The sequence below is a fragment of the Mandrillus leucophaeus genome, unplaced genomic scaffold (genome assembly GCF_000951045.1).
Source record: "Mandrillus leucophaeus isolate KB7577 unplaced genomic scaffold, Mleu.le_1.0 Scaffold49, whole genome shotgun sequence".
NCBI lineage: Eukaryota > Metazoa > Chordata > Mammalia > Primates > Cercopithecidae > Mandrillus > Mandrillus leucophaeus.
In genome coordinates, this window is record NW_012105253.1 from 5,267,272 (window position 1) to 5,292,176 (window position 24,905).

The following is a 24,905-nucleotide window of genomic DNA, read 5'->3' on the forward strand; positions in this document are numbered from 1 at the left end:
CTGATACGTGATATCTGGGGATTTGAAAATGTGCTTCAAGGCTGTCATAAGTGAATTTGGTTTGGAGAAGCAGATTAGAAGCGATTCAGCAGGAGTAAGTGGGTAGATGTGGATTTCTACCAATTTCTCTCTAAACAGACAGATCCACTTTTCCTAAAAGCAGGCTGACTCTGTGGGTTTCTAATGTCTTATCCAGTGACATTCCTTCACAAGATGTTAAATGGAAGCCCTTTATATCAAAGGCAGCAAGACCAATAAGACAAAAGAAACAGCACTGGACTTGAACTGAGGCTTTAGAGAAAACATCCAAGAATTCCATTGATAGAAGCCCTGTACCTGAAGAGAGGAACTGCAGACCTCACAGAAAATTCTATCAGATAGCATTGAGGCTTCTGCCACTAAAAAGGAAATATTAAGCATGCCATAGGGCCCTTATGGCCCATCTGGCTGTCATGGTGTATCCTATGGAGATTCCTCTAGGGTGAATTTGCCTTCTTTGCTTTCCACATCTGCTCCGCTCTAGGTGCATCTTGCCATAAAAGTCCCATGAAATCACTCCAGCTCTGTGGAGCAAACCTGGTCCTCTTCTTGTTCTTCTCAGAGGGAGTGTTTCAAGACAAAGTGGTATCTGCTGTTCTAATGAAGAGTTCCTTCCCAAAACAGGGCCTGAAGAATCTTGGGTGCAGAGTCTGGAGTTAGACAGTCTGGTCCATGAAGCCAACTCTTCCATAAACCTTTCTACCCTCTAACACATTGTTTTCATTCATGCATTCATGTCCTCCCCACCTTTAGTGGCAGATCATGAAAGCAGGAGACTGAAATGTGCTTTTTGTGGGCTAGAGCACATCAGGGTTCCTTCAGCCAGGGCTTTGCTGCACACACGCCTTCTAGATTTGGGGGCTGGTTTTCTGCCTTGATTGCTATTTGCTGTAATGTGTGATGTTCAACATTCTGTTTCAGTTCAGAAAAAGTTTAGGTTTGGTATTTCTCTTCTTCTCCTTCTCCTTCTCCTTCTCCTTCTCCTTCTCCTTCTTCTTCTTCTTCTCCTTCTCCTTCTTCTCCTCCTCCTCCTTCTCCTTCTTCTCCTCCTTCTTGTTCATTTTTTTTTGAGACAGGGTCTTGCTGTGTTGCCCAGGCTGGAGTGCAGTGGTGTGATCTCAGCTCACTGCAACCTCCACTTTCTGGGTTCAAGCAATTCTCTTGCCTCAGTCTCCCACAGAGCTGGGATTACAGGTGCATGTTACCACACCTGACTAATTTTTGTATTTTTAGTAGAGATGGAGTTTCACCATGTTGGCCAGGCTGGTCTCAAACTCCTGAGCTCGGGTGATCCACCTTCCTCAGCCTCCCAAAGTGCTGAGATTATAGGTATGAGCCACCGCACCCGACCGACTAGCGTTGTTTTCATTTGGAGGTTTCCATAAGAAGCTACTTCAATTGCTAATCTTGCATCCCTGTCTTTTATATTTATATTTTATATTATATTAATTTTGAGTTTCACTGGCTATGTTTCTTGTTGCTGAACCCCATTGTTTGTTCCTACGATTGTGTCTAGGTCCTTCACTTTACCACTTCCTGAATATGCATTGAGTATGGATATTCCTGAAAATGATTGAGTACCCACTATATGCCAGTTGCATATAGTACTCAATCCATGCTTATTGTTGCATAGAATTGTAGTAACCTTTTACTAGTTTCTATTCCTCTCTGTCCTATGTCTGGACCTCCAGAAACTCTGGCAAGAATTAATATTAACTGGCTGGCCTAGTGCAAAATTGTGACATGAGTAATCATTTTCTTTGGCATCTCCAGCTTTTTTCTTCTGCTCTGTCCTTTGTACTTAAGAGGATGGTTCCATCATCAGTGCTCAGGTACCTGGAGCCAAGCTTCTGCTGTTGTCTGAAGGAATACCTTGTCGTCTACCTTCACCCTGGACAGTGGCATCCCTAACTTCCCTTGCTGTGTTCTGAGGACCCATGGCAATAAGTCAAAATCAAGACCTGCCAGCACCTCTAAGACGTTGTTCATAGGAACTACTAAGAGCAAGGAGACTTGCTCCCTTATCACCAGCTAGTTCTAGAAGCTGAAGACCTTGCTTTCTGTTCTTATTATTTCTCATCATTTTAAATTTCTGAGCACAATTCACCAGCATTAATAGTACTGTCATAATAGCTACTACTTATTGAGTGCTTTCTATACAGTGGGTAGTTCAATACTAGAACTTTACATTCAGTGCTGGGTTAAATGCTCCCAACAGCCCTATGGGGTAAAGGCTATTTTTCTTCCTAAATGAGGGAACCATGTCTCAGAAATAACTTGTTCAAGATCAAAAGCTAGTAAAAAATAAAACTGAGGGTGTAGTGCAAATATTTCTAACCACAAAATTCTTAAATGTCATACTCTTCTACCTCCATTCCCCTATTCAATGTCAAGGGTCCAGGGAGTACTTGAAGATATTTTGGTTCACGATTCCTTTCTTCTCTCTAGCCAGTATCCAGGAATATTTCTTCACACTATGTCATTTATTTCTACCTCCTTGTAATCAAGAGATTACTGTGTTTTGGATAAAGAATGTTGCCATTAGATTGCCCTCCTTGATTGCATATGATTGTTTCATTCCCATTGTTTTCTCAAATACCAGTTTGCCTGGCATGGTGTTTCAACATGCCTGCGTTGAGGAAAGGGACCGCTGGGAGTACAAGCAGGAGGGTGTCTAGGAGCTGCTCAGTCTGTTTCTCCAGCCTGCTATCACCTGACTAAATTGTTTGTTGGATTGCTGTGTTCTATCCCGGGGGGAGGCCACAATGCCGGGTTTGTTTGTGTTGAGAGTCTCTGGCTTTGATTAGCAGCTAGCTCCAGTGCAGCTGAACATACAATAGGGACCAAAGGATGGGAAAAAAAAATCCTGCTACAGTTTCCCATTGGAAAGCATTCACTGTCAAGCTTGGACGTCCAACAGTGGGACACAGATGAACAGAGGCTGGGAAAGGTTAGGTGATGGATTCTCCATGCCCTGCAGCCTGTTGTGTGTGATAGGTCATTCCTTTACATGAGCGTTAAGCCTCTATTTCTCTAAAATGTCTTTTATGATTCAGGTTTGAGACCAGTATTGATGTAGTTTGACAAAGGGCAAAACCTAGAAAGCTGCAAAGCATGAAGGAATCCCAGGATTACAACAGCTAGGGCAAAAGCGGTGAAAGTGATGCATCTGTCTCAAAGGGCTAGTCACACAGTCAAATTTATAAAAAGGTCTTTAATCTGGCAGCATGGAAGAAGTTAAAATAACTATGACTATAATTCTACAGCTGAAACAGGGAAGTAAGACTTTTTATTTTGTAATATAGTTAGTGATTTCCTTTACCAAACTGATAACATAATTTATACTTTTTCTCACTGAATTAAATGTTAAATCTACTGCAGGTACCCATACCCACCCTCCAGTAGCTGAATAACAAGGTGTCTACCTGAAGTCAAGAGCCTCTCATATATCCTTAGAGGGCTGCTTCAGTTGTCCAGGATTTTTAATCAATAGAATATCTGTCTGAGACACCGGGCATGTTCCAACAAGACGCTGTCCATGATCCTGGCCTGTAGGCATCTTAGTTGCATCCTCATAAACGGGACAAAGCAGACTTAGAGCTAGAAAATCGAATATGAAATGAAATGATAAAAGAGTGGTTCGGTGGGTTTTTTTTTCAGAGAAGGAAGACATTCCAGTCTGGAGCAGAAAAGGGTGGCTGCATGTAAAGGATAGGATTTTCTTTTCTTTTTCTTTTAGAGATGGGATCTCGCTATATTGCCCAGGCTGGTCTTAAACTCCTGGCTTCAAGCGAGCCTCCTGCTGTCGCATCCCAAAGTTCTGGGAAAGGGTAGGATTTTCAAAGGCAGAGTTGCATTGTGTATGGCAGAAAGTCATGAGGAAAGCATCTCCGGTAATGCATGAAGAAAGAGGGAAGCCAAAGAGATGATCCAAGGCAAGACCTCAGAGGTAGAAAACAGAAGGGCCTGATTTGTGTAGAGAGTGAGTGGCCAAGAGTGGAAGCGAGGGTTAGAAAAGAAAAAAAAAGGAATGATAGCAATGCCCTTCAAGTGGAAGCTAACCTGCCTGAATTATGTCAAGTTAGATGGTAAGGAATCACTGAAGGTTCTCCACAACAGAGAAGAAAAGAATTGGTAAAAGTAAGGCATAAAAAGATTATTTTAAAAGAAGTAACAGATCAGAGGTGGAGAGAATCAGTTACATTTTAAAAAGTAGTGCTTTGTATACCACCCCCACTCCACCCCTTGATCCTTTCACATTCTGGAAATCCTGTGCATACTTCAATGTTTTGCTTAAATACCGTCACCTCCGTGAAAATTTTACCTTTATTCCCCTAGTTAAAATGATTACTTACCCCTTTCTCTGTTTCACAACTTTCTATGGTTTTCCTTTTATAGTCATTCATTCATTCATTCATTCATTCATTCATTCATTTAAAAATATGCAATGAACACAATGAGCTGGGCTCTATGTTAAGTATCAGGAATACAGAAATGAATACTTCACAGTCCTTGTTTTTGAATCGGACATCTAACTGGGGGGAGCAGGCAGGCACAGGAACAGCTAATCAGTGCAATTTCAGTGCAATGAACTAGATATGCACATATGAAAACCCATTGGAGAGACATTTTAGTCAGCTGAGGGTGGATTCAGGGGAGGCTTCCAGGAGGTAGTGTCTCCTGACTTGTGTTTAAATATTGAAAAATATAAGGAAGAAAGTGTGAGTTCTGGTAGAGGCAATGGTGTTCTTATCTTGTACTCATTCTTATCTTGTAACAGTTACCTTAAATGACTATCTCTCCCCACTTCACTATAGATCTCTTAGCCAATACTTTATACAATAACAAATGAATGAATAAATAAGTGAATTGCTGATGCCTTGGTGTAAGTAGGTAGTTAAGACGGATTCTTTCTGGACACACCATGAGGTAAAATAAAGGCTATCTGTAGTCTAGACATTACAATGGGAGGTGAGTACATGAAGGGTGAGTAAAAAATGAGATGTTGAAATTGATCAATCTGGGAGAATTCTAGTGCCATTGATAGAAAGGGGAAATCTAGACAAGAGCTGATTTGGGGCAAGAGCGTGTTGCAAGCCTAAAGGAATTGTGGAGAGACAGGATTATCCTAAGAACCGAGCATGAACTAGGTGCAGGTTTCTGAGGTCTCTCTGAACTGTGGACACCCATGATGCCTGGGAGGCCTTTTAATGAGAAGTAGCCTCAGGCTTGTAGCACTTGGTAATTGGTGACTGGGTTCCCATCTAAGCTGTAAATTTCTAGTCTCATTACTGCACCTTCCTCCTCCTGAGCATTCACAGCATACTTTCACGAGAAAATGTGGTAAGACCATATTAACCATTTAATTTTCTGAGAAAAGTTTTTTATTACTTTGCTTCTTACTTTAAATGTTCCTTGGATGCATCAGCTTTCAAAAAAAAACTCTATAATCACGTCTAGACATTTCACATGCACTGGAATGGTTTGAGGCCATGTCTTCCAAAAGAGGCCAACTGGCTGAGGAGAGGCTTCTGTAATTTCAGTAACTGCATTTTAGATTTGCACTGATTCACCCATGCAGAGATGCCAGCTCTTTTCTTGAAACTGCTCATTTTCCTGTACTCAAATGAATGACCTTCTGCCAATCATGCATGGAGTCATTATTTCTGCAGCCAGTGGAAAAGGTAGTTACTCATGGAACTCAACCCCAGGGTGACAGTGAAAGCCAGATTGTTATGGCTTGGTAAATATTGATTAAAATATGTGGAGAAAAGCAAAATGCTGAACTTTTATCAGAGGTAGAAACAGTCTCTTATGCTCCTTGTTGAAAGGGCCACTGTGCTGGGTGTTTTGTGATGGTGATGTTGCTTCTTGCTGTCCATAGTCAGCACCTCCTCCTCCTCCACATGCCCCGCTGGGATGTGAAGACACTCCCTTCCTTTTCTGTATTTTCTTTGTCTCACTCCAGGGATCCTTCTTCCTAGGGAGGGCAGAATCAGTGGTAAATGGATCATTTTCAGTTTTCTTCCTTTAAAATTATTTTTTCAGCTTTACTAAAAGAAAAGAACGCTCAGGAAATAAATATTGTCTGGCTTCCAATCCCCAATTTAATTATCAGTCAGAAGAGGCAGGAAATGTCCTGGGGACAGAGATCAGACAAGATCTTTTCTAAGAAAGCCATTTAACACAGGGCATATTATACTTAATGTTGCTCCAGATTCAGATTTAGTCAGCAATACCTGGTTCAGATAATCTGGGGCCTGGGAGGGTAAAATCTTGCAATTTCACTGAAGCTTTGCCTTATCTGTTTCCTTTGACCAATCAGGAAGCTTCTACAGGATGAGCCTATTACAGTACAATTAAAACTCTTTTATCTACAGATGACCCAATTGATATTTCATACTCTGTTTCATACTCTGAAACAATTCATACTCTGTTTTGGCCTTCCATTAACAGCTAACATCCATGTAATATTTTATTATTGACAAATTGCCTTCCTAGATCTCATCTCATTTTATCCCCCAAACAATTCTATGAGATCCATTTTAGTATTACTACCCTCTCCATAGATGAGAAGAAGGAGGTTTCCAGAATGGAGAATTCTCCAAGATTTCTTCAAAAAGGGAGCGTGACAGTTGCCTCACTGACCTTACAGGATCTTTGGAGGGAATTATCATAACCTGTGAAAGTATTTTGCAAAAAAATTTTTTTAAAAGTTGGCATTTTGTTATTTTCTGTGTATACATTATTTGACTTAAAACATCAGCGTACACAATCATAGAACATTGTCTCTTAAAGAACAGTTTACCTGTTCTTTAGAATCTCATGGGGCTGTGGTCTCAAAGTGTCCCATACTTTATCTATGAATCAGAATTTTTAGGTGAGGGCTTAGGAAGGTTAATTTTTATTTCTATTTTTTATTGTTTTTTTTAGAGACAGGTTCTCACTGTGTTGCCCAGGCTGGAATGCAGTTGCTATTCACAGGCATAATCATTGCACACTACAGCTTGAGCCCAGGAGTTCACTCCTGGGCTCAGGCGATCCTTCTTTCTCCACCTCCCAAGTAGCTGAGACTATAGGCGGGCACCACATTGCCCAGCTTAACAATGTTAATTTTTAGCAAGGCCACAGGACTACTTTCAGACACACTAAAGTTTGAGAACCATTTTGTGTGTGTGTAATACATTTGGCATATATCTATTGAAAATACGACCTACTATGGCACTAGAAGTCTTCCAGAATTTGTTGGACTATAATAGATTCTATGTTCTAGACCAGCCTCTACAACTGGCTAATTTTGTATTAAGTCACCTGAATTTTTCAGGCTTGTATTTCTTCATTTGTAAAACAAATGACCTACACTAAAATATCTCTAAGATTCCACTAATTTCTTTGATTCAGTGTCTGTGCTCTTCCTAGATTATGATCTGTGGATTCTCTTCTCTCCCCATGGAATACTCTTCTGATTGTGTTTAAGTTGGTGGCTCTGCAGCATCAGCTTTACCTAAAAACTCATTAGACATGCAAATTCTCACCTAGTAACCCTAACTCTGAGGGTAGGTCCAGCAATCTGGCTCTTTAATAAGCCCTCATGATGATTCTAATACATGATCAAATTTGAAACCATTGAGATAATCCTGGTTAGTAAATTCAAGCATATAACTACACCATTATAACATTTTGTTTTCTTAAACTTAGGCTATGGCTATGACTATCTACAGCTGTCTGTCTCACAGGGAAAGACATTAAGAAAGCAAAATCCCTCTTTATTTTTAATATATGACTTCCAAGGGTAAAAACTCAACTTTCCATGTTTAGAAAGTAGCTTCTCTCATACATTAAGGCATTCAGACATCATTGGAAAGTTTGACAAAGAAATGAAGTTTTAAATTACTGACAGTCTTCACTTTACCATAGTAAAATTAATTCACACCAGTCCCCCAACAACATAATTTATTAGTATATTAACTAAAAGTATATAAAATACTTAAATTGCATAAATACAAATTTCACTGTTAGCTGCTCAATCTACAAATCACCACATACATAGCAAATTTGCTTTATAATTAGTGACCCATCACATCTCTTCTTTCATAGTCTGTCTGTAATTGGTCACCGTGAATCTGTTATTCACTTTAGGCACAGGCAGCAAACCATGTACTTTTGTTGCCTCCTTGTCTCACAATGATAAATTCACAAGACGGTTTTCAAAAATTGGTAATCCAAAGAAGAAATTGGCCAACAAAGATGAAAGTGCAGGCAAGAAATTAGGAATAATTTAACACTGGAAGTGAAACTCAAATCACACATAAGTGGAGTTACAGAAGTAACTGAAGGTGGGAACATTGATGCTGCTGCCACTGGAGAGACTCTCCACGTGCGGCCAAAGGCACTTAGGAAAGGCAAATTAATAGCTATAAATACGGAAATTGGATATGACTAAGAGGATGAAACTGTCCTGAGGGAATTGATGCTGACAGTAACTCACTACAATGGATTCTTGGATTTATTTTATGACACTGGAAGAGTGAAGAATAAAACGTTGGAAGCTAATCCAAATGTAGAAAGGTGTATGATGATTTGCCAAGGCACGGAAAAATGCTTATTCTGCATTGTAATGTGTCCTATGAGAAAAGAAAAGCAAGCTGTTCTAATGACTCTTGATAAATATTTTACAAAACCAAACATTTTACATCTCAGTATTTCTAATGTTTTATGTGGCAGTATACTAAATAAATATCAATTTTACTATATTTTAATTTTTCTACACATTTATGAATACAGAGTTTTTAATGATAGGTCCTAGAAAAAACATAATTTTCCTATTGATAGTTAAGGTTGATCTTAAAACAAGGTGAGTTTTATGGTCGTAAACTACTATGCATAGCAGAAACTGCCTGAATATCTTAAGTTTCAAATATAAGCACTATGAAGCAAGTGTATTATTCCAGAACTCATACGTGACTCCTAAAAAATAACTGTATGAGCTGATATGTTTTATATTTTTAAAATGGGCTATAGATGTCACCAATTGAAAACCTCTATCCATTGCTTCCCTCAATTAAATATTTATTGAATGCCCACATGTTATTCTTCTAAGCCCTGATAGCACAGGAGTAAACACCTATTAGGTATCTGCTTTCATTCTCAATTAAGGAAAAGCAAATAAGTAGAAAAAATTTCAGCAAGTAGTAAGGAAGAAAATAAAAGAGGATAATGAGATAGAAAATGACTGTATGTACGAGGGAAGGAGGGGTGGTTTAGGAAGGAGAGTGCCAGGGAAGGCCTCTAAGCTTCAACCAAACACGTTTCTGTTCATGGGCTGAGATAAAATAACTGTTTCAGTGATTAAGTCCAAAGTTCTTACTTTATAACTTGTTGTACAATGTATTTTTGAAAATTAAATAGTTAAATATTTAATCAATATTAAACACTTTTTTTATTTTTAATTATCCTAGTCACATATGGCCTATTTTAAGTAAAACAAATTTTAAAAGCTAATAATTAATTTATAAATAGAACATTAATTCTATGCTATGATAACTTCCATAATTTAAGCATTAAAGAATATTTTATTTTTGCTGATTACATATATTTAAATCTGGAGTCACATATTTGAATTCCGAAGACTGTGGCCATAGCATTACTGAGAAATGATTACTAAATAGTGTTGTGAAAAGAAGAAGAAATTATTTCTGGTAGTGATTAAACAGAAGAAAAGCCACCCAGTCTTTAATTACTATCAAGCAAAAATCACATTGTTATACAGAAATTATAAACCTACATATAAAATATCTTTGAGCATCTACCATCCAAGAATTTGGCATCAATGATAAACACTATTAGTGCCAGAAGAAATATTGCCACTAATTTTGCAATTAACACATGAGCATGAATAAAGACATTGGATTTACTTTTTTAGGTGATGAAATATGAACTGTGAGAGGGAGAAATCAATATAAAAGATGTGGTTAAAAATGATACTAAAGCCAAAGAAAGATGCAAACCATATTTGGTTTAAAGGATTTTATTCTTTCAAAACAAACATCTCTTTGATTCTTAGCCAAGCTGTGAGCAGGTATAAAGTCTTCCTGTAAGCCAGTTTGACAACTGGTATTAACCTCAGAGTTTAGAGGAGAGAGAGTGTGGTGAACATGCGGGGTCTTTGCTTGTTTAGCCGTGCATGTGTTATATAATTCAGGACCGCCTGGAGCATGAAAACAAGCTTGGCAATAGCAAGGGAGCCCTGATAGCTGTTGGGTTGTTTCCTTAACTGTCCATTAGCCTGGATGCTCTGTATGGGACACCTGTGGACACAAAGTACATTGTTGAATATTCATTATAGAGCCACAACACAGTTGACCTCAAAGCTTACTTTGAGTCTGTGAAAAATAAAGCCAGAAGTTATAACACAGAGGGTTCTTCCAATCTCAGCTTGCTCTGCAAGATGAATAACTACCATATCAAGATGTGTGAAGAGGAATGACAGGGTATCCTGTGGGGCAGGTTGACAGTGAGCTGCAGGACTAGAGAAGGCAGAGCAGGTTTCTGTAAGGCAACTGCTGTTAGGAATAAAATTCAATTGACAAGCCAGTGTCAGAAAATCACAAGAAAGCGTATAATGCAAAATTTTTTTTAAAATCCCCAAACCTATAATGTTATAAAAGTTCATTTTTCTGTATTCAGTATTTGGAGTCCTTTAAAAAATATCTAAATTTTGCTTTAGTTCTCTTTCTTCTAGCTAAACACTTTCCCAGGGAATTTTTCCCATTTTTATTTCTGTCAACAATAGCTTTAAGTTTGCCATGGAGCAAAAGTGCTCTAAATCTCTATAATAAATACAAGTCACTACATACTTGATTGTGCAAGGAACAGTGTTAAAGAGAAAAGCACAATGCTAAATTTTCCTAGAATTGTGAAATGATCCAGTTACAGTTGCACTACAATAGATTAGCTAGTTAGAAAATGGAGTCTTCATTTTAAAGTTGACACTAAAATGTTCTGCTTTAGAGAAAGATTTTACAGTCCTATGGGTGGGTCTTATTCTTTCTATCAGGAAGGTAAGAAGTAAGTATGAGCATTAGGAAGAGAGAGTGCCTGTGAGTGCGTGGGTGAATTTTGGTGAAAGATGAGTAGAAACAGATACAATTAGAATACTGTTTTATTCTTCCATGGCATAAAGGTATAAAATAATAATCACACAATTGAGGATGCTCAATGATTGTCATTTAAATATGAATGCATATATTTATGGCTTCCAAATTAGCAGAGACATATCGTGCAAGGGAATTTTGGAGCTAGAAGGAGAGAGAGATTTGTTTTCTGCCTTTTTGAATATCCTGGGAACACAGACATACAGACATGCGGCCTTTTAATTAGCAGAATAGTTGTGGAGGGGATTACCTAGAAGTATTGAGTATGGACTGAAAAACTGACCTAGACCACGTGAGACTCCCTTTGGCCCTTGGATGTTACACTATAAGCTAGTTGAATGCTATCCTAAATGTACAAGACCGTAATGTCAAGGAGTCCCAGCAAAGCTGTATGAAGCTGGAGTACAGGTACCCGCCCAGCCCATTCTGGCAAAAATACACAGGTCTTGCCCCTAGCTTTGGGGTCTCCAAGTCGTGGCAGTTTGTCCTGCTTCTCATCTGTACAGGTTTCAATACCTTTGTGGACACACAGAGACATTCTGAGATCCTGATAAAATGGAAAACAAAACCCCACAAGGGAGACCTCCTGAGTTTTCCATTTCAATGACTATAGAGGAAGCTGAATGGCCAAAAACCGATCTGTCCGCTGAACAAGGAGGACTGTGGTCTTGGTGAAATGACAAAGAGATGTTTGCTTTCAGTCCCTTGGAGTGCCTTGATTCAATGTCAAGTTTTAAGGAACGTCTCCCCAAAGAACTCTCAGGTTGTGGGTATTAAAGTAATGCCCTTTTTGGAGACTTAAGCTTTCTGAGAACAAATGGAAGAAAGTAAAAGATAGCCCTTTGTTATATCTCACATTTACCAAACCAGAGACTGATAAATGCTTTATCTGTGTGACTCAATTAGTTCTCACAAGAATTCTGTAAAGTGTGGAAACTAATTAATCCCATTTTACAGATGAGGAATTCGAGGCTGAGAGACGTTAAATAAACTGCAGAAGGTCTTTGGGTTTCAAACACAAACACTTTCAAAGCAATTATTTCCTATTACTCCAGAACTCAAGTAGTCAGCAATGATGTGGTATCTGTTGAACTAGAAAGCTTAGGTCTTTTTAGGTGGACAAAAACTAGAGAGTGGTGGATAAAGTAGAGAGAAAGATAGATGGATCAGAAAAAAGTCTCCCTACAGTAATTTAAAAAGGAAGAAGCATGACAGTAGTCACTAAAATGCCAGAAAGCTGACAAAAAATCTTGGTGTTGATGATGGTGGTGGGGAGGGAGAGTTTATTATACTTATAGAGGGCAATGCTTACTGCTTTCACATACCTTATCTCACTTGAGGCACTACTATTCCATTTAGAAATAAGGAAACTGAGGTCTCAGGCAGGTTAAGTAGATTTCTCAATGATTTCAGCCAGTAATTAGCAAAGGCTAAATCTGAACTTAGGCTGTCTGACTCCAAAATCAATGTTGTGTTTACAACTTCATGGTGAATGAAGGCAGACACCCAGAAAGATGGGGGAGGAGGATCATATCATTCAGATAAGGCCTGTAGTCATTTGTTCATTCATGTATTCATTCACAGCATACACATTGACTTGTCTCACCTTTCAAAGTCATGGAAATAGAAAGTTAAATGAAACGTAGAGCCTACCATTTGTTTTCTTAAAATTATATATGATGAGTGCAAGTATATAAAAAAGTTAATATTTAATGTGGAGCCACAGATGATAAAATGCTGTATGAAATAATCTATAGGATTCTACCTGACTTTTCTGCTCTTTGAAATCTCTAGAATTGCTGGAGTTACAATTAGGGCCAGCATGAGAGAGATGACGTCCTGAAGTACTTGGTTCATTCACATCCTTTTCTTCAATGTGCTCTTGGCCACTAGATTACTCTGTTATTGTATTTATTTTTAAGATGAGTCTCACACTGTTGCCCAGACTGGAGTGCAGTGGCATGATCTCAGCTCACTGCAACCTCTGCCACCCAGGTTCAAGCAGTTCTCCTGCCTCAGCCTCCCAAGTAGCTGGGATTACAGGCACGTGCCACCATGCCTGGCTGATTTTTAAATTTTCAGTAGAGACAAGGTTTCACTGTATTGGTCAGGCTGGTCTCAAACTCTTGGCTTCAAGTGACCCACCAACCTTGGCCTCCTAAAGTGCTGAGATTGTAGGCCTGAACCACTGTGCCTGGCCATGATTCCTCTTATGAAGAAAGGGTCAAGTCTATCTTGTCTAGAAAATTTTCTTTCATCCCTCCAGCCTACATGGCCACCCGCTCCTTGAACTCCCAGGGCACTTACTCATCCTGAACCTCCCTCACCTGTCCTTGGTCACTCATGCCTCAGTTGACGCATCTTCCTGCAAAGACTATAAACTATAATATTTGAGAGAGGGACGATGCCTTCCCCCACCCCCTGAAAAAGAAAACCAGAGTCCTCTACCATGCAATATTGTTTACGTATTGAATGTCCTACATGTAATTATCATTTAAGTACAGGATTCTTTCCAGAAGGCCCTATACAATTCAGAGAAAGAAAGAAAATAAGCACATGATGACCCGTCAAAGCATTTGTTGATGTAGGACTAGAACATTTTGCAGTTTCTGAGATGAGAAGGAACTCAGTAAAGTTCCAAAGTCTATAGGATTTCCCAAAGATGGCACTCCCACGTGTGTGGTCAGGAGATGTGAGATATCGGGAGTGCCATGGGGGATCTCTGGGATTCCTCCCACACTCTTTACCCACATACTCACACCGACTGCTCGGTTAGAAAATTTAAAGAAGTCATTATGATTCTGGAGATGCTTGGGCATTTATAAAATTCTTGATATTAAAATGTAACTTTCACTAACTACATAGGAAAAATACCTAAAAATCATATTCCGATTTCTGCACTGAGGGCACCCAAAGATGGAATGAAGAAAGCCCCCCATGGCTGGGGGCAACTCCCAGGAACAGAGGAAGCACAGCCTGAATCTGAATGGCCAGCCTCTGCTCTCCCTGACTCACCCAGGCCGATTTTCATCAAGCCTGACATACGGAGTGATAGATTCACAAACACAGCCTCAGAAACGCTCTAGGTGTCTGATGTAATTTTTGATTAAGATTGCATGCATTTGTGGAAATGAGAGAGAGAGGGGGAGAGAAAGAGAGAGACCACCAACCTGAGAGGAACCCCACCTCCAATGGAGAGGCTGGGCTTGGGGACAGACAAAGCAGTTAATTGTGAGCAGTTCCACTAAGGGGCCTGGGAAACTCTAACGCTGAGGGGTGGCTGTGACCCATTTGGCACGGGCGCTGCTGCCTTGCATATTTCCACATCCTAGACAGTCAAACACCTGGGTTACCTCATGAGTGCAGCCCTGTTCTTAGAGATTTATGATGTTCACCCAACCTGGCAGCTGGCTAATTTGCTGGAAAGGTAATGCTCTGGCAGACCAGTCTGCAACCCAATGCTCCCCAGGAGGGCTTTCCTCTCCTGCTTATGCTCTTGCTGAATTGCCTGGCCATTTTCTGCAGAAAGCAAAGTAATCTCCACTCTCTTTTGGGACTGCTCGATCCTCTGGTATCTGACATGGGTCATTTTCAAAATCTGCCCCCTCCTGTTGGAAAAGCATGAGGCCCCTGTTATTAATGAAAGGTGACCTTGGCCTGCCTTTATAAAGTTCTCTTCCATTACATCACTTGACAGATGCAATCATGAAAAATGCTTCACTCTGAATTTCTCAGGAACACTTGTTAGGCCTCCGAAGAGGCTTTCTTTTAAGACTTATGTTCCCTGAATATGGACGATGCCCTCAAGATCAAAATTCTAGGGGTAGAAAATGAGGTGTAGGATTTGCACCTTGCTCCAAGTTTGCACAGAAATGAATGGAGAGACTGAGAATGGAGCTGAAGGAGTTTGAATTTAGGGTCTTCAGAATTTTGATTTCTAACAAGTTCCCAGTTGATGGTGATATTGACCGTCTGGGAAAAGTATTTCAGACCTGCAGAGAGAATCTTGGAATGAGCTGCCTTGAGAGCAACAAGAGCTTTAAGAGCTGATTCTATTCAGAGGTTTACTGACTATATTCAGTGGAGGCTGAGGATTCTGAAGAGGTGCCTCAGGATAGATGCAGCAGGCAAGAGGAGATCCCCCAGTGAGCACAAGAAATGATCAGAGCAGATATTTTTATCAGTTGTGTATTTTGGAGTTTTAGACATGGTTGTATTTGATAGGAGGTTTTTGCTACTTAAAATAAAAGTGAAGCTACCAATCTAGTAGAGTGCATTTTATTTTCAATATGCAAATACAGAGGCAGAGGCAGAGACTTAGGGTCACAGAACTGCATACCTAGGCCATCCCAGCATGTAATGCCACCTCCCATCAGCTATACCATGGGATATTTTTACTACATTCTCGTGTCCCAGCTCCAAAGTCGCCCTTCTTTTTTTTTTTTTTTTTTTTTGAGACGGAGTCTGGCTCTGTCGCCCAGGCTGGAGTGCAGTGGCGCGATCTCGGCTCACTGCAAACTCCGCCTCCCAGGTTCACGCCATTCTCCTGCCTCAGCCTCCCGAGTAGCTGGGACTACAGGCGCCTGCCACCACGCCCGGCTAATTTTTTTGTGTTTTTAGTGGAGACGGGGTTTCACCGTGTTAGGCAAGATGGTCTCGCTCTCCTGACCTCGTGATCCGCCTGCCTCGGCCTCCCAAAGTGCTGGCATTACAGGCGTGAGCCACCGCACCCGGCCTCTATACTCTACCCTGGAGTGCTGGGGATGTGACCCTGCCAGAGAATATTTCTGTTTCTCAGTTGGCTCCACAGCAGGCTGTCAGTAAGGAGTGTGAGAGGGAAACCCAGAGTCACTAGGTGGTTTAAGATCCTGGGTGTTCGAATCCGGCTAGATCTCCCCTTTGCACATTTCAGGAACTCCCTTTCCAATGTCCCAACTTGCCCATGAGAGTTGGTGAAACTGTGACTTCAACTTAATTTGTAATTCTGCAACACACACACTTAAATGCTGTGCTTGCTGTTCAATAATGTCAGCCCAGAGGTTACAAGAGATGAGATTCATTGAAGGCTACCAAGTAAGTCCTCATCTGTGGCTTGTGATAAGAATTTACACTTGATCTTGCACTTTTTTTTTTTTTTTTTTCCTGTAAGTGTTCTGGGACATTCAGGAGACTCCATGCCACACCACAGTCCTCATAGTAATCATTACTTTTGTAATGGTCAAGGACAGCAGCCATCTGGGCTCTTAAGGCACTTTCTTCAGTAGGTAATTTATCACAATCAACCACAGGTGTTCATTTGATTAGTGGTGACACTATTGCATGGCATAATTATTAGCATCCTATTTTGCATTGGCAAGGAGCCCATCACCGTTTAAGCCCTAGAACACAGCCAAATCAATCCCTCTATTCCACCTATGAGAGTCTGATTCCTGACCTTGTGCCGGCTACCAATTTCTATGTGTCAGGATCAGCCAAGAAATACACCACATCAATTACTTTAATAGAATAAACATGAATAATAGTTAACAATGTCTAAAGTTATTGATTATGTAACTGAAATAAAACATGGAGGAGTCATCTAGTATCACAAAGCAGCATGGGCTGGGTGTGGTGGCTCACACCTGTAATCCCAGCACTTTGGAGGCCAAGGCAGGCGGATCATGAGGTCAGGAGTTTCAGACCAGCCTGGCCAACATGTTGAAACCCCATCTCTACTAAAAATTAAAAAATTAGCTGGGTGTGGTGGTGGGTGCCTGTAATCCCGGCTGCTTGGGAAGCTGAGGCAGGAAAATCATTTGAACCTGGGAGGCGGAGGTTGCAGTGAGTCGAGATCACACCATAGCTTGCATTCCAGCATGGGCAACAGGGTGAGTCTCTGTCTAAACAACAACAACAAAAAGCATCATGCAAAAAGCTGGATTTGGACCTGAGAGATAATACCATAAAAATAGGCATAATGTATACCGCACATCTGTATATACAGTTTCCCTTGACTTGTAAGCCCATCCAATCTCGCGAGAGTTTGTGTTATTGCAGCACTTTTCACTTGCTTCTGCCATGTAAACTTTGCATTGTGCTACACATATTTTTATATATGTCTACCATCCATCAATTGCTGGTACCTCATTGGTGATCTTATTTGTCTTTGCTGTATGCCCTAGTTCGTGGAACAAAGTAAGTTAATACACACAGAAAAGAGTAATGATCCATGATACTGCTAAGGCCACTTTAATGAATGGAGTGCTCAATGTATGCCCCATTCTGGAGAGCCTATCTTCCTGTCTTGGGGTTGTGTCTTTTATGGTACTATAGAGCCTTCTGGAAATTTTAGTAATGCTTCATTGTTTAATGCTGAGCCACAATGACTCTAAAAATAGATATTTTCTTCTGCCTTTCTAAATGAGATTTTCTAGTCCCGCTCATCACTCAGCAGCTGAACAATAGAATTATAGATGAAAATGTAATAAATAATACATAACTTAAAATACGATAAAATAGGTGAGACTATCTTCTGCTTTCCAAGTGTGATTTCTCAGACCCTTCTCAGAAACCAGCACCTGATGAAAAAGGCTGAGTAATAAACCTACGTCTGGCCCAGTCCGGTTGGTCTGTGCATGGTGAACATCCAATTCTGAGGAGATATTAAATTCCAAGAGGCATAGGTTCTTTTGAATTTCTAAGTGGATTAAATGAAGCTTATCAGTACAACAGATAGGATATCTGTAGTACATTAGCTTTTATAACCTTGGAGGAGGTAAGAGAGGACCTTGCCTCATGATTTTCAGATTAGTTACTCGTGTGAGTTGAAATTTTAAAATCTAAGTGTGAATTTATTTATTTAATCCTTTGATAGTTATGAAAGTGTTGGCTGGGAGCAGAATTTGATAATAAGGGAAAGAGTGAGTACAGGTCAATTTTTTAAAGTTGCAAACAATAAAATTTCCTCCAGCTATTATAGTTTAAACAGTGAGAGATGGATTAAGGGGGAGAGCTAGCTCCCACAATTACTGGGATAGCTGAATGAATAAATTCAAAGCTGGACTTCTGGGAATAGCTCTTAAAAACACACAGCAGAGACACAGGCCTCACCTGCAAACCAGATGCTATACACCGTGCCTGTGTCTCCTCATGACTCAATTCCCTTATGAACGCATCTGAACGGCAATTCCCTAAGTCATCTCCAAACTAGTTGTGAGTTAGGCTGGGATATGTAGTTGTTATTTCTTTTTAAAAGTTTGTTTCATTTTGTTTTCTGCTTTTTACTTTTCCCTTTCTGCTTGCTGGAAGAGAGTTGGAGTGGATATTGAGCAAGCCAAGACATGATATATACTTGGAGATGGGGAAATCAGAAGGCCCTCAGTGAAATGTCTCTTTGGAGACATATGTGGGGAGGGCTGCCAGGAGGGCTCAGTTTCAACAAGATGGGTGAGAGTTGGGGACCCGAAGGGAGTTAGAGGAATCTACTAAAAACCCTGTAGGAAGTACCTACAAGTATTTTGTAACAATACCACATTATAAATAACACCTGGCAGAGTATATAAGTTATTAAATATCACAGTATAAAATTATTTTACAATTATTTTCATGATTATCACAATAATACTGTGTGACAGGTAAAGAGTAGTAAATTAGTTTGAATTAGTTTTAATATCACCTAATTCATTCACTACCCAATTTATATGTTTTATACATTTGTTGTATAGGTAGTTATTTTAAACTGGAGTGTAACTTTATTGAAAATTTAAGAGTTTTCCATTTTTTTCTTTTTAAAAGTGGCATTTTCTAGCCTTTTTCTTACTTTTTTGTCTGTTTTTGGACCAGGTGTTGAAAATCTCTCCAGTGGTTTATAGCTTCACATTTTTCAATAAATATGAGAGAGGGGTGGAGGAGTGGTTAAAAAAAATTAAATGGCAACAGTTTTCCAAAAGATGAATATTTAAGCTGAATCTGAAAGCTGAGAAGACTGTGGAGACTGCAAGTAAGCATCAGGTGAGGGAAGTGAACGGGCAGGATAAGCCACCCAGGCAAAATGTCAGCAGGCATAGTGTGTCTTTGAGCATCTTCTATTTCTCATTTTAGTAGGCTCCTGCTGCTTAGTTCCTTGTCTCGTTTACCTGCTCTCTGTCACTGGTAGAAAAGCAAGTAAAGCACCCTTAAGCAAAGCTGTTCTAAGAAATGTGCATCGCGGAAACTCCCAAAAGAGAAATGGACGGATTCGTTTGAATGTCTCATTGCTACACAGCCTAATTTATATTCACTTTCACTGGAGAATGATTAAAACTGTATAATTAAAAACTTGCCTTTGCTATTGGCACTCAAAATTGACAATAATTAATTTCCTGTCTTTTAAATGGGGAGACATCACAGTTCTCTCATTGGCAATGTCAGGTAGGTTTTATGGATTAGGGATTAGGGATTTTATGGATTATGCATTAGGGATTAGGAGTTGCCACCTGTGTCTTAAAACCAAGTCCATCAACTTTGTATGACATGGTCCATTGATGATATACAGGCATTCCTCATTCTGTCGGGCTTTGCTTAATTGTGCTTCTCAGAGATTGCATATTGTACAAATGGAAGATTTGTGGTAATCCTGCATTGAGCAAGTCTATCAGCATCATTTTCCAATCACATGTGCTCACTTTGTGTCTCTGTGTCATATTTTGGTAATTTATACCATATTTCAAAATTTTTATTATTATTATGTCCTTATGGTGATCTGTGATCGGTGATCTTGATGTTACTGTTATAATTGTTTTGGGGTATCATGAACTACACCCGTATAAGATGGCGAACTTAAAACAGATAAATGTTGTGTGTGTTCTGACTATTCCATTGATAGCTCATTTCCCCATCTCTCTTCCTCTTATTGAGCCTCGTTATTTGCTGAGACAAAATAATGTTGAAATTCAGCCAACTAGTAACCCAACGATGGGACAATGGCCTCTAAGTGTTCAAATAAAAGGAAGAATTGAACGTCTCTCATTTTAAATTAAAAGCTAGAAATGACTACTCTTAATGAGGAAAGGCATATCAAAAGCCAAGATAGGTCAAAAGCAAGGCCATTCGTGCCAAACAGCCAAATTGTGAATGCAAAGGAATGGTGCTTGAAGAAAATTAAAAATACTACTCCAGTAAATACACGAATGAAAGCAAAATACCCTCATTGTTGATATGGAGAAAGTTTGAGTGGTCTGGATACAAGATCAAACCAATCACAACATTTTTTTCCAGTCCAAAGCCTAATTCAGAGAAAGGACTTAACTCTCTTCAATCCTTTTTTTTTTTTTTTTTGAAATGGAGTCTCCCTCTGTCACCCAGGCTGGTGTGCGGTGGCGCGATCTCAGCTTACTGCAACCTCCGCCTCCCAGGGTCAAGCAATTCTCCTGCCTCAGACTCCCGAGTAGCTGGGGTTACAGGTGTGTACCACCATGCCCAGCTAATTTTTGTATTTTTAGTAGAGAGGAGGTTTTGCCATGTTGACCAGTTTGGTTTCAAACTTCTGGCCTCAAGTGATCCACCACCTCGGCCTCCCAAGGTGCTGGGATTACAGGCTTGAGACACCGTGCCTGGACTCTTCAGTTCTATGAAGGCAGAGAGAAGAGAGAAAGCTGCAGAAGAAAAGTTTTAAGCCAGCAGAGATTGGTTCGTGACATTTAAGGAAAGTAACCATCTCCTTAATATAAAAGTGCAAGTGAAGCAGCAATTGCTGATGCAGAAGCTGCAGCAAGTTATCCAGAAGATCCAGCTAAGATCATTGATAAAGGTGACTACACTAAATAACACATTTTCAATGTAAATGAAACAGACTTCTATTAGATGGCCTGAAGTAGTGGCTCATGCCTATAATCCCAGCACTTTGGGAGGCTGAGACAGGTGGATCACGAGGTCAGGAGATTGAGACCATCCTGACCAACATGGTGAAACCCTATCTCTACTAAAAATACAAAAAAAAAAAAAAAAAAAAAAGAAAGAAAAAATTAGTCAGGCCTGGTGGCCTGTAATCCCAGCTATTCAGAAGGCTGAGGCAGGAGAATCACTTGAACCAAGAAGTTGGAGGTTGCCGTGAGCCAAGATCGCGCCACTGCACTCCAGACTGGTGACAGAGTGAGACTGTCTAAAAAAGAAGGAGGAGGATGAGGAGGAGGAGGAGGACAAGGAGGAGGACAAGGAGAAGGAGAAGGAGAAGGAGAAGAAGTCATCTAGTACTTTCATAGCTGGAGAGAAGTCAATGCCTGGCTTTAAAGCTTCGAAGGAAAGACTGACTCTCGTTAGGGGCTAATGCAGCTGGTAACTTGAAGTTGAAGCCACTGCTCACTGATCATTCTGAAAATACTAGGGCCCTTAAGAATTATGCTGAACCTACTCTGCCTGTGCTCTATCAAAGGAACAACAAAGCCTGGATGATGGCACATCTGCTTACAGCGTAGTTTACCGAATATTTTAAACTCACTGTTCAGACCCACTACTGAGAAAAACTATCCCTATCAAAATATTATTGCTCATTGACAATGCACCTGGTCACCCAAGAGCTCTGATGGAGATGTATCAGGATTGTATTAATGTTTCCATGCCTGCTAATACAACATTCATTCTGCAGCCTATGGATTAAAGGGTCATTTCAACTTTCAAGTTATATACATTTTGCAATACATTTTGCAAGAAATGAAATACATTTTACAAGGCTATAGCTGCCGTAGATGGTGATTCCTCTGATGGATCTGAGCAAAGTAAATTTAAAACCTTCTGGAAAGGATTCATCATTCTAGATGCCATTAAAAACATTCCTGATTCAAGGGAGGAGGTCAAAATAACATTAGCAAAAGTTTGGAAGAGGTGGATTCCAACCCTCATGAATAAATTTAAGGGGCTCACGACTTCAGTGTAGGAAGTAATTGCAGATGTGGAAACAAGAGAACCAGAATTAGAAGTGGAGCCTGAAAATATTGCTGAATTGCTGCAATCTCATGATCAAACTTGAACAGATGAGGAGTTGCGTCTTATGGGTGAGCAAAGAACGTGGTTTCTTGAGATGGAATCTACTCTTGGTGGAGATGTGAACATTGTTGAAATGACAACAAAGTATTTAGAATATTAATAAACCTAAGTAATAAAGCAGTGGGAAGTTTTGAGGAGAGTCGCTTCAATTTTGAAGGAAGTTCTCCTGTGGGTAAAATGTTATCAAACACCATCACATGCGACAGAGAAATCACTCATGAAAGAGTGAATTGATGTGACAAACTTCATTGTTGTCTTATTTTAAGGAATTGCCACAGCCACCCCTGACTTCAGCAACCAACTGCCCTGGTCACTCAGGAGCCATCAACATCTAGGCAAGACCCTCTACTAGCAAAATGGTCATGTCCCATTGAAGGCTGAGATGATCATTAGCATGTATTAGCAATACAACATTTTAAAGTTAAGATAAATACTTTTTAAAGACATACTGCTACTGAACACTTAATAGGCTGCAGTGTGGTATAAACATAAATTTTGTAGGCACTGGGGAACCAAAAACATTGTATGACTTGCTTTATTGTGACATTCACTTTAATTGCAGTGGTCTGGAACCCAACATGCAGTATCTCCAAGGTATGGCTGTAAATCAGTTTCTTCGGCCATTCCAGTTCTCCGGGTCACAGAAAATTGTATGTAACCCTCACTCTTTACTCTGCTACAGGATCTATTTCAGTATGTACTTTGGATCCTGTCTTTCATATTTTTTTCTTTCAGTCCCTGCATCAAATGGTCATTTGAACTGGTAGAATACGTGAACCTCTTAGGTTTAGAGGTAACTTAATTTTCATCTGGGCCTGTCAGGGGTCAAAATGTCAGTCTCAGACAATTTAGAGAAACCAAGTAAGTTTAGGGTTATCTGATTGATTCAAATCTTCCTATCCCTGCTTAATATTTATGAACCCTAGAATAGTGTTTATGCCCCACGGAACTTACCGAGAGCCAATGTGCTGAGGGGAGATGAAGACATGAAGACTGGATCAGGAGCATCTTGTCCTTGGTCATCATCTGCCTGCCATAAAGGTTTAATCCTTACCACCTCTTAGGATATAGACTGTGATTATTACCAGAACACCCTACCATGATATTAATATCTGTCACAAAAATTCACCTTACCAAGCTCTGAACCACAATACCCAGTAGCAGCCTGGCAGAATCTACCACGAAAAAGAAAGAAAGTAGATGGATATTCCCTCAAGTGGTTTCAAAAGGTTTTAGTTATCCAAATTGAGAAACTAGTCACCACTGTAGTTTGTATACATGTACGTATGTACATTTGTATTTCTGTGACATAGTGATGTTAAATAGCAAGATTCATTCTGTACTGATTTTTCTTTTCCTATTGGTAAGTCCAGTCTTCCTATAACCTTCCTTCCTTATAGGATGGCTAGACAAAATCATAATTTAGTTCTCAAGAGAGGGCAGAGCACAGGAAAAGAGAATAAAATTCATGACTTTTGAGTAACAATTCATGACTTTTCAGGGCATAAAATTCATAAAGAAAATAAACAATGAATTAGCTCCGTGAGAAGTAGTTCTTCCTCCCTCTGGGCTAGATAAAGATGCAGGCTGTAAGAAAAGCAGTCAGAAAGAGTAAGATTGCAAAGACATAGGTGTGTCCCTCAGTAGGGATCCTGTACCCTTCCCTTTTAATAAAAGAGGACAGAAAATGCTTTAGAGATTTCATAAACAGATGAAGCTGTTTCTCCCTTCCAAAGAACACAGAAAATCTTGTAATATCCTTTCCCTCTAACTCATGGCAGGAACAAGGGCAGAAGTAGAAGCAGCTGTGGATGGGATTGGAAGTGGAGTGCAAGGGTGCATTCTGCCTCTGGCTGTGCCCTTCATCAGTGACTTTGGGCAAATTACTTAGTATACCTTTCCGTTGGGCAGGGTTGTTGGCATTGGTTTGTGTTTGTTAAAGCACACTATCAACTTGAATCTCAGAATCATTAAGTCATATTACATACAGAAAACAACAAAATGGATTACTCACATTAAATATATATATATGTGTATACATATCTGTGGATGTAATATATATTTATTAAATATATATAGTCGTAGACATATTTAGTTTGAGTTCTTAATTATGGACTGAATTTTAATGAGCTGTTTGTGGTCAGAAATAAAAATTTAAAAAAATGGATTGTTGGAATAGAAATCAATGTGACTAAATCAGCTCTTCATCCAACTAGAGACATTCTTAAATAAAGTGTAGGTGGCCTTTTCATTAAAAAATTTGTGTAATGATTTCTTCTATTATAGCAAATGTATATTGAATTACTCCCAGGTACCAGGTTTGGAAACTCAGTGAATGGCAACTTTACTAGTACAATATGAATAGGTACCTTTCCTGAGTTGCCCTAAAAAGAAACTTAGATTGTCAGGAACCGAACAGCTGTCAGATTCTGTGCTTCAGTGGGCCCAGCATGATGAAGTGTCAATGAGGAGGGACAAGAATAAGAATAAATTTTCATGGAGGCTGAAACTATCCATAGGGAAGATAAAATGTCACATGAACTAAAGCCCAAACTTTAAATTTGATATTCAAAGTAGCTGCCACATATGCCATTGATAGCTGATTGAATTTCAGTTTTTCTACTGAGCATTGACTGCTTGTGGCATGTATGGAAAATTGGCACATCTCAAAGGGTTGCATGTGGACCTCAAACCCATTATTTTCATATGAGGAAT

General features: G+C 39.7%; 1 protein-coding gene across 3 annotated transcripts in view; it reads left to right on the forward strand.

Moving 5' to 3' along the window:
• The window catches only part of PTN (pleiotrophin), a 108,929-nt gene that overhangs the window by 11,327 nt on the left and 72,697 nt on the right, over positions 1-24,905 (forward strand). Inside the window, exon 3 of one of the 3 annotated variants that reach the window (XM_011995486.1) lies at positions 15,536-15,548. The exons of the other annotated variants lie outside the window; for them this stretch is intronic. Coding sequence (XP_011850876.1) covers positions 15,536-15,548 — 13 coding nt within the window. The remainder of the gene's footprint in view (positions 1-15,535; positions 15,549-24,905) is intronic. 3 annotated transcript variants of the gene reach the window in all.